This window comes from Chrysochloris asiatica, unplaced genomic scaffold, assembly GCF_000296735.1.
Source record: "Chrysochloris asiatica unplaced genomic scaffold, ChrAsi1.0 scaffold00326, whole genome shotgun sequence".
NCBI classification, from domain to species: domain Eukaryota; kingdom Metazoa; phylum Chordata; class Mammalia; order Afrosoricida; family Chrysochloridae; genus Chrysochloris; species Chrysochloris asiatica.
In genome coordinates this window covers 1,166,691-1,177,200 of record NW_006408844.1, presented here as the reverse complement: position 1 = coordinate 1,177,200, position 10,510 = coordinate 1,166,691, and the positions used below count along the sequence as shown (strand labels likewise).

At 40.8% G+C, this 10,510-nt stretch overlaps 1 protein-coding gene across 1 annotated transcript in view; it reads left to right on the top strand.

Moving 5' to 3' along the window:
* XRRA1 (X-ray radiation resistance associated 1) overlaps positions 1-10,510 on the top strand; it is an 81,864-nt gene that overhangs the window by 24,974 nt on the left and 46,380 nt on the right. The window contains exons 3-6 of the mRNA XM_006875432.1: positions 1,272-1,319; positions 2,899-2,971; positions 7,451-7,548; positions 9,994-10,127. Coding sequence (XP_006875494.1) covers positions 1,272-1,319; positions 2,899-2,971; positions 7,451-7,548; positions 9,994-10,127 — 353 coding nt within the window. The remainder of the gene's footprint in view (positions 1-1,271; positions 1,320-2,898; positions 2,972-7,450; positions 7,549-9,993; positions 10,128-10,510) is intronic.

The following is a 10,510-nucleotide window of genomic DNA, read 5'->3' as shown; positions in this document are numbered from 1 at the left end:
ATTTTCTTCAGCTTCAGTTTGAATTTGCATATGAGCAATTGATGGTCTGTTCTACAGTCTGCCCCTGGCCTTGTTTTGACTGATGATATGGAGCTTTTCCATTGTCTCTTTCCACACATGTTAATTTTATTTCTGTGTATTCCATTTGGCAAGGTCCATGTGTATAGTTGTCTCTTATGCTGTCTAAAGAAGGTATTTGAAATGAACAAATCATTGGTTTTGCAGAATTCTATCATGCATTCTCCATCATCATTTCTGTCACCAAGGCCATATTTTCCAACCACTGATCCTTCCTCTTTGCTCCCAAACTTTGCATTCCAATCACCGGTAATGATCAGTAGATCATGATTGCATGTTTGATCAATTTCAGGTTGAAGAAGTTGATAGAATTGTATTTCCTTCTTACTGGCTTTAGTGGTTGGTCCATAACTTTGAATAATAGTGGTATTAACTGAGCTTCCATGTAGGCGCATGGACATTATCCTATCACAGACAGTGTTGTACCTCATGACTAATCTGAATATGTTCTTTTTGACAATGAATGCAACACCATTCCTCTTCAATTTGTCATTCCCAGCATACAGAAATAGAAGCTTTAAAATTGAGAGTTCCTTCTTACTTTTGAAACTTTTGAGGGGTGACATGTAGTAGTTGCAAGAATATAGAGCTTGGTAATTACAGATTTGGATTCAAACCACAGACCTATAAAATATTAACAGTGAGACCTTATGCAAGGCACTTAGCCTTGTTTTTTTTTAATCTTAAAAAAGAGGGATAAACTCCGTCAAAGAGTTTAGTTTGGACTAGAGGAAAGTTTGTTCATATATTTAGCACAGCACATAACCCAGAGTAATGCTAAATAAATATTTGGCAAATTAACTAATGGATAAATGAACGAGAAAGCAAATTATAACCTTGTAGAAGATTGGCCAACAAGAGAAAACAGAGCAAAAATGTAAAAGACTAGAAGATAAAGATCTAGAAACAGATTTTTTTCAATGGCCTGGTAGAGGAAGTGGAGCCCAGAAAAGATATGGCCAGAAAATGATAAGTCCTCCCAACAACCTCATATAGTCCACTTACTGTCTCCATTTTATAGTGGGGAAACAGACATGGAGGGGTTGAAATGGCAACTTGGTTGTGAGCATCTCAAAGCCCCTTCTCCTTCTACTATACCATGCTACTTTCCTCCATGGAGAGTCATTTGTTGTCATAGGAAATAATAAGAACTTTGTGGGGGCTTTTAGAGCTGAGTCTGCTCTGTGTTCCAGCTGAAGCACCACTGTGTGAAGAAGCCATCAGACCTGTGCACCATTAATGTGAGCGGCCTCAAGTTCTCCAAGGTAAGGCCAACCAAGAGCAAAAAACTCACTGCCAGGGAGCAATTCCAAACCAGCAAAGATCATAATTGGGTGAGTTGGATCTGAGGAGCACCTAACTGTTCATTGTACTTCTGGGAGCTAGAAATCTGTTCATGTGGGATGAGGGAGGATCAGACAAGGATTCACCAGTGAAAACAATACTCAGCACAAATTTTTGTGATATGTTTGGTGTTGCTTTTGCTCCATGTGAAATGAACCAAAGAAATTAGCTGTATAATTTTGGTTTTGAATTTTCACTGGCATTTTATTGGAGCGTGATTGACTATGTGATGCTGAGTTCCCATCACAAGTGCTTCTCGGGAAATTTCTTTCAGATTTCATTGCCAGGAATGGTTGTGGTTCTCCCAAGAAGCTGGTTTGTCTGTAACCCATAGACATTATGAACTTGTGTAACGAATCATGTTTCTTTCTTTGCATTGACTGATAAGCAGTTGGAGGAACCTTTGTGGCCCACCATTTTCCAGGACACTGTGGCATATATTTGGTATAAAAATGGCTATCCTGGTTTGTAGGTCTTGCATGGTATACCAGAAGAGATTGCTTGTATAAACCAGCCCCATGGAATAGGGTGATGAGTCACAGGATGACCAAGTTAGTGCTGAAGTAGATAGTTTCCTAAAAAGGTTCTGTTTCACTTCATCTAGAAATTTGTTCTCAGAATCGAGTCACTTGGGGACCAGTCAGCCATAGTAATGTAGTCATCTGGGACTGGGAGACCTTCCAGAACAGGCCAGTACACGATCCCAGAGATGTTAATATATAATTCACTTATAGAGACAAAGCTGAAGGTATCAGGGGTTTATCTCAGTATAATTGTTGAAGGAATTAACATGGGTTAGGCAAAACTCATCTCCCACTACACACTGCCCATTTTTCTTTCCCTCATCTGCCCACTCACTCACACACCTCCCCACACTGCCAAGACCTATTCTGCCTCAGTGGATTTTACTGAGGCCGTAGAGGTGACTCAGACATAGTCCAGTAGGGAGGGAGAGGGACGGGCTCAGATAAAAGTGGCGAAGAGGATTCCATACTGTCGAATGCTCTATTTCTTTAAAGAAATTTGAAGCAAAGACTACCGCATATTCAGATATATTAAAGGATAATGTGTACATGGTGATAGCGACTGTGTGCTGTTGAGTTGGTGCCAACTCATAGCAACCCTAAATCTTTACAGGAGCAGAAAGCCTCATATTTCTCCCGCAGAGGGGCCAGTAGATTCAAACTGCTGACTTTGCAGTTAGCAGCCCAATGCGTAACCCAGTACACTACCTGAACTCCTTAATGGTTGCATAGATCTTCAGAATATTATTCCCCATATGTTTCTGTACACTTAAAATATTTTCTAATAGGAAAAAGAAACATAAAAGTCCTCACAGCCCTCAACAAAGCTCTCTGACAAGGATGTGTCCTGTCCCTGTATGTCTTTGCTTCTTTGGTCATCAGCTCTGGTGTTTCAACAAGACTGCCAGGCAGAGAACTAATTTTGTGTTTCTTCTAAAATACCTTCTCACAGGCTAAGGACAGGGACTTCAAGCATTTCCATTCGGTTATTTACATCAATGCCTCGGAAAACCTGCTGCCTCTAGGTAAGCTGCTGCTTTCTGCAAACTACCTTCTGCCTCTTGGTTGGCACAGCTCTTCACTAGTGCTAGGATCTGTCTGCTGGTTCATTCATGACTGACCACGAATATCCATTTTGGAGTACAATAGACTGGTATTGGAAAACACATAGACCTGGAGTCCAGCCCAGCCCTGGCACTGTCTGCTGAAAATGTTTCCTGTGAGCTGCTGCTTCTCTTATCTATAAATGAGGATAATTTCCTTCTTCTCTTCCTCCCCTTGCAAACTCAGAAGAGATAGATATATAGAAATGTGTTTAAATCGGTAAGATTTCCTGTAGGAACAGAAAACCTTATTTCTGGTTTGGTCAGCAAATCCACAGTGCCCCCTTCTGGGTGTCAGGACTCTGTAATGGTTGGCTTTTAGAAATGAATGAGTCCAGTTCCTGTTCTGTTCTGGTGATGAGCTCAGACACAGACAGTTACAGCAGAATGCGGTAAGTGCAACAACAGAGGGAATCAGAAAATGCTATGCAAGTACATTAATGGGACTTCAACCCAGGCCAGGGTATCAGGAGAGACTTTGGAGGAGCACTTAAGCCAAGACCTAAAACACAAATAGGAGTGACTCAGAAATTAGATTTCAGGACAGTGGAGTAGATGTGAAACAGCAGTGCCCGGTCAGGGAACCTGAAGAGGCTTTGCATATTTGTGAAGGATGCATGTCAGGGAGAGTTAAAACTAAAGAGGTTAGAAACCTGGGAGACTGTTTCAGTAATCCAGGAAGGGCAAGTGAAGCCTAAACCAAAGATATAGAAGTAGGACTGAAGAAGATGAAGAGAGGGGTTCCAGAGGACGTAGAAATAACAGGACTTGCTAACTGATGGGAATGTGGGGAATGGGAAGGAGCCAAGGGGATTTTCAGTCACATAGAGAGCACTAGAGAAGAGGTAGGTCTAGTGGGAAATAGGACGAGCTTAGTTTTGAATGTGTTGAGTTTGTTGTTGTTGTTAAGTACTGTGCAATTGGTTCTGACTCATAGTGACCCTGCACAGGGTTTCCGAGGCTGTAAATCTTTATGGGAGCAGAAAACTTCATCTTTCTCCCACACAGTGGCTGGTAGTTTCGAACTGCTGACCTGGAGGTTAGCAGCCTGATTCATAACCACTATGCTACCAGAGCTCCTGTGTTGAGTTTAAGGAGTGGTTTTTCAAAAAAGCACGTGATGAGGTCCTTGCCGTTTAGGAGACAGACAGTCTGTAAGGAGCATGATCTGAAAACATGAAGGCCATGTATTGTTGGGTGCCATCAAATCAATTCTACTCATAGTGACTCCATGTGACAGAATAGAAGGGCCCCATAGGGCTTTCTTGGTTAGAGTCTTTACAGAAACAGATCACAGATGTCTCTCCCACAGAGCCAACCGAAATGCCAGTCTTTTGGTTAGTAGCTTAGCACTTAACCATTGTACCACCAGGGTTCCTTATATAAAGGCCAGTAGACATATGAAAAGATACTTAACTTCACTAATAACTAAAATATCATCATGAATACTATTTTCTGACTTTCCAATGTGGCAAAAATTAAAAAAGGACTGATGATAAGCCAGCATCGAAAGAGAAATGGTATAAATTGGTAAAACATCTTTGGAAGGTAATTTGGCAATTCCTTTTGAATTTTTAATTAGTCATTGCCTTTAATATACCTCCAGAAATTTATTCTATAGAAACACAATTGCAGAGTTACTCATTAGAAACATCCTGAACACCACCAACATGGATTGGCCAAGTGGCAGCATCGATGGACTCAAGCGTGGCAACAGTAGTGAGGTTGGCCTAGGATCGGGCAGTGTTTCATTCTGCTGTGCATAAGGTCACTATGGGTTGGTACCGACTCGATGGCACCTAACAACAACAACAGATAACAAACTATGTGTAATATTGCGAAGAATGAGTATATTGAAATGCTGTATTGTGCTCATGACAAATCTGTATATAGACCAAGAAGCTGTCATTTGAACAGAACAAAGGAATACTGAATGGCTTAAAACCAGAAAAGTGTATGTCAGGTTTATATCTTTTCACCATAATTATTTAATTTGTATGTTGGGCAAATAATCTGAGATTCCGTATTATATGAAGAAGAATGTGGCATCAGGACTGGTAGAAGACTCATTGACAATCTGCCATATGCAGATGATACAAGCTGAAAGGGAAATACTTGCTGATGAAGGAAGATCAAAGACTATATATCTTTGTAAAGAAACAAAAATCGTCACAACTGAAACAATAAATAACATTATGATAAACAGAGAAAAGACTAAGCCAAACACTTCATTTTGTTTGCATCCTCAATCAACACTCAAAGAAGCAGCAGTCAAGACCTCAAACAACAAATAAATTACATTATGCAAATCTACTGCAAAAGACCTCTTTAAAGTGTTCAAGAGAAAAGATGTCACTTTGATTACTAAGATGCACCTGACCCAAGCCATGGTCTTTTCAACCGCCTCATATGCGTGTTAAAGTTAGACAGTGAATAAGTAAGTCCATAGAACTGATGTGTTTGAATTATGGTGTTGGCAAAGAATATTCAAAGTACCATGGACTTCCAGAAGAACAAACAAATCTGTGTTAGAAGTTCAACCAGAATGTTCCTTAGAAGTGAGATGGTAAGCCTTCATCTCTCTCATTCTTTGGACATGTATCAGGAGACATCAGTCCCTAGAGAAGGACATCCTGCTTGGTGAAGTGAAGAGTCAGGAAAAAAGACGAAAACCCTCAATGAGATCGATTGACGCAGTGACAGCAACAATGGGCTCAAACAAAACAGCAATTGTAAGAATGGCGCAGGACCAGGCAGTGTTTCGTGGTTTTTGTACAGAGGGTTTCTGTGAGTTGGAACCAACTTGACAGCACCTAACAACAAAAATAACTGAACATTCTTGGCACAAGATTCACTTAGAAGTCTCTCAGTAATCCCACACAGTATGCTAGCAAGACAGCATCATGATGTCTTCTTCAGTGGAGTTCTCATACCAGTCACCTGGCAGTCCACACAACTGTCCATGAACCATTCTCTGCACCCCTCCCTGTCAACTCAGGTGACAGGCAGTGAGGCCATCGCTGTTGGATGCAGGAGTCACCCTGGCTGAGGAGACTCATGCTCTACTCATCCCACTCACTGCCATATAGCCAGTTCTGACTAATAATGACCCTCCCTATAGGACAGAGTAGAACTGATCAGAGGATCCCGAAGGTTTCTGAGGTTGTGAATCTTTACGGACACAAACTGCTGATTTTTTGGTTAGCATCTAAATACTTAACCCACTGCACCACCAGAGCCCCTTCCTGCAAAGGAACATGTTCAGTTATTGGAGTCACTGCATACAGGGAAGCCCAAAGTTATGGTGCCCCTTCAAATATTTATTGTTCATTTATAGCTTCTGGTAGAGTAGTGGTTACAAGTTGGGCTACTAACCTCAGGGTCAGAAGTTTGAAACGATAAGCCATTCCACAGGAGAAAGACGAGGCTTTCTACTCCCGTAAATATTTACAGCCTCAGAAACCCTATGCAGGGTTGCTATGAGTCAGAACCAACTCCACGGCACATAACCAACCAACCAACCAAGTTCAGATACAGTTGTCAATTTAAGGTGGTTTGTATCATAAGCAATATTGCCTAGTAACAATGTTAACATAATATTTGTTTCAGACTCCCAGGGAAACAGATCTCAAAATCTATCTCAAGGTCCAATTCTCATGCAAAAGGGAGAAAGTTTGCTTCTCTCTCATCCACACAGTCTAAAGACCATCAGTAGGGAAATGGTTAAATGAAGTAGGGCATGTCTGTATTATTCTATATAGAATATAATTCAGTTGTTGTTGTTAAGTGTTGTCGAGTTGGTTCCAACTCATGGCGTCCCTGTATAGGGATCCCAAGGAGCAGCTGGTGCGTTTGAACTGCCAACCTTGTGGTTAGCAGTCCATTGCTTATCCAACATTTCCACACCAAAGATATCTATATGTTTTGATTTGGAAAATCTTTTAAGACATATTGTATGAGACCAAAGCAAGTCACAATACAATATAAAAAGACGTGTTCGTGCATTTCAGTATACACATAAGAGAAGTCTAGAGTTATATTTAGGAAACTTTGAATGGTTATCTGTCTGAAGGTCAGGTTTAAAGGGAACTTTTATTTTTCTATGACATTTGATTTTTTATAAAGAGAACCTGACTTACTTTTGTTATCAGAAATAATAGAAATTTTAGATGGGTTTTGGACTGTGGCTGACTTAAGAGTCAATCCTTAGCTCTTCTACTTACTAGCAGTGCTATTTCTATAATTCCTATTTTTCAGGATTGAAAAAAGAATTAGAGTCCATGTATATAATGTAAAGTGCTTTATGCAGTTTTAGCTTACTGTGAAAATAAAAGGTCTTTGTTAATATCTTTCTCTTTTTAAGTTATTTATAAGCTGTGATTGTTTCTCCTCCCTGTGTAGAGGCATTTCACACGTTTCCAGCCCTAAAGGAATTGGAGCTCGCATTTAATGGCATCAGAACAGTCTATGTGAAATATGGAGACTTCCGATGCTTGGAAGTAAGTTGGAAATAGAGAGCTGTGGGTGGCCACCTATTCTGCTGTAAGGAATGTATGTAGAGATCGCTAGTGATTGAAACTGTTTGGAAAGGGCTTTTGAGATGGTTTTTATCATAAGCAATATTGCCTTGTAACACCGTTAACTTACCATTTGATTCAGACCCTCAGGGAAACAGGTCTTGAAGTCTTTACATCCAGGCCTTCATCTCCATACTGGTCTCTAGGGAAAGTGGAGGGGATAGGGTTCATGGTGGTATAGGTAGAAGCAGGTTGGAGATGCTGTGGAAATACAGAGAAAAATTTCTCTGACCTGATTGCTTCTTCAGGATTTCCATTTTGTCATTTTTGTTTTCATTTCTTCAGAACCTAGTCACTGAGCTCATGCTCTGTGTCATACACTGCACGAGGCATCTTACCTCCTCTCCCCTCCCATTTCTAATGTCAGTGGGCCCTGGGGAAGGGACAGGACTGAAGACTCTGACCATACACTTGGTGAGTTTGGAGCTATTGGTTGACCATAATTGACTTTTTGGAGAGCCCTACTTAAGTGGTTCTGAATCAGGCTGCTAATCTCATGGTCAGCAGTTCGAAACTACCAACTGTTCTGCAGGAGAAACATGAGCCTTTCTGCTTCCATAAAGATTTACAGCCATGGAAACCCTGCACAGGGTCCTATGAGTTGGACTGACTACATGGCACATAACAACAACTTTATGGTTGTTGTCCTGATGTGGTGCTGTGGGTTAATGCGCTGGACTGCAATGTCTGTTTGAACTGCAAGGTTGGTGGTTCAAGCTTACCATTTGCCCTTCAGAAACCCTATACAGGGTCACTATGGATCGGAAGCAAAGCGACGGCACTTAACAATAACAACAACTTTATGGTTTGATAACATCTGATACAGATGATTTATACAGCCTTACCCAAGGGAATGTATTTAAGGAAATGAGATGAATGTTCAAGAAGCAGAATGTAAATGAGAAGAGGAGAACTGCTGCTGGTTATTAATTTTCATCTAAGAACAAGCATAAATCTGTAAAGTGTCCTGAATTTATAGCCTACAGTAATGAATACTTTGTTGTATAATAAAATTTGACACAGATATGCATTATCACCAAGACACTATTCATTCTTAAGTTCTCTAATCGCTAAAACAATGTGTTATTATCTGTAAATAACTGAAATAAAATGTTTTGTGAATCTAGAAAGCAAAAAAAAAAAGTGTTTTTGTTTTTTTTTTTAACATGATTCAGCAGATAAAGTAATCAGGTTGGGAATCTTCTGTCCCCACCTTTTTTTTTTTTTTTTGCCAGAAAAGCTGAGAGTAGAATTCTTCATAAGTCAGTTTAGAAAAACTTAACTTCTATGATTCTCTGAGTGCAGGTCTAAAAAAGGTTCAGCTGAGGCCCTGCCCTGGGAGTCAAGAGACCTTGTCTTTTGTCGTAGTCCTGCCAGTACTATGTCTCCTTGGCCAAATAACTCACCCTCTCTATGACTTAAAGCTTGCCATCTGTACATTCAAGGGCACGCTCTGAAATTCTATGATTGGGATTCTTAGATTATTCATTTCTTTGAGCTGCTCTTTATTCTATGGAAAGTAAATTTGAATCCAACATTCAACAGCCAAAGCAGCTAGAACAGGGGTTGGAAAACATTATGTAAGAGATAATAAAGATTTTAGACATGTGGGTCATAACTCGCCAGCTCTGCTGTTGTAGAAGGAAAGACAATATGTAAACAAACGAGTATAGATGTGGTCCAGTAAAACCTTACAAAACAGAAACTTGAAGTTCATGTGATTTTCACCTGTCATTTTTTCATTTCTGGTTGAAAAAAAAAAAAAAGGGAGAAGGGCATTCCCTACTTAGTGAAATACATGAACAACGGACTATAGTAGAGAATGAAGAGAGGTGATTTTAGCCCCAGTAGCACAGAGTAAGCTAAGGTTTGCAGTGGGACACAGCAGGAAAATAGATGAGGAACTGACGAGAGTAGGCCTTGAATGTTAATGCCGAGAGTCAGGAGGGTTTTGTGCTGGTGGTGAAGTGGTGCCCTAAGCCAACTGAAACCAAACGCACTATCACTGAGTCATTTCTGACTCAGAATGAGTCCTGGTGTGGCACGTGGGCTAAGGCATCAGACTGCAAAGTCATTTGAACTGCAAGGTTGGTGGTTCAAGCTCACCAGCTGCTTCTTAGAAACACTATAAAGGGTCGCTATGGGTCGGAGTCGACTTGATGGCACTTAACAACAACAAATGACCATATAGGATAGAGCAGAACAGCGCCTTAGGGTTTCCAAGACTAGAAATCTTTACTGGTGGCACCCTAGGAGGTTAAAAAAAAAGTCAGTAGTATGTAGTTCTCACTTTATGTATTTATAATCATCACTGTTACATGTTGTGATTCAGTGTCCCTCACTACCTTCGTCTTTTTTGTACCACAGTTCCTGGACCTTTCCTTCAACAGCCTGACTGGGGAGGCCATCTGTGACCTGGGGATTCTGCCCCATCTCCGGGTCCTTCTCCTCACAGGAAATGGACTCACCTCCCTTCCTCCCAATCTGGCTGTCTCAGAGCAGTAAGTACAACATCCTTGAGAGCATGCTGTGTGTTTTCTCGAAAGCCATTGTCTGAATGTACAAATATGCAAGGAAATAGTCTAAAGTAGCTTGGAAATGCTGTCAAGACAGGCTGTGTGTACTCAGGGAGAAAGTCACTTCCAGAAGAGCCCAGGAAAGGCAGCCATGGGAGCAGCCGCCCAAAGGTTGTGGAGGCCTCAAATGGACATCCTCTGTGCTATTAGGAGACATCAAGAAAAGATGGAAGGAATACAGAGTCATTGTACCAAAAGGAAATGGTCAATGTTCAACCATTTCAAGAGGTAGCATATGAACAAGAGCCAATGATACTCAGGGAAGAAGTCCAAAGTGCATTGAAGGAATTGGCAAAGAACAAGGCACC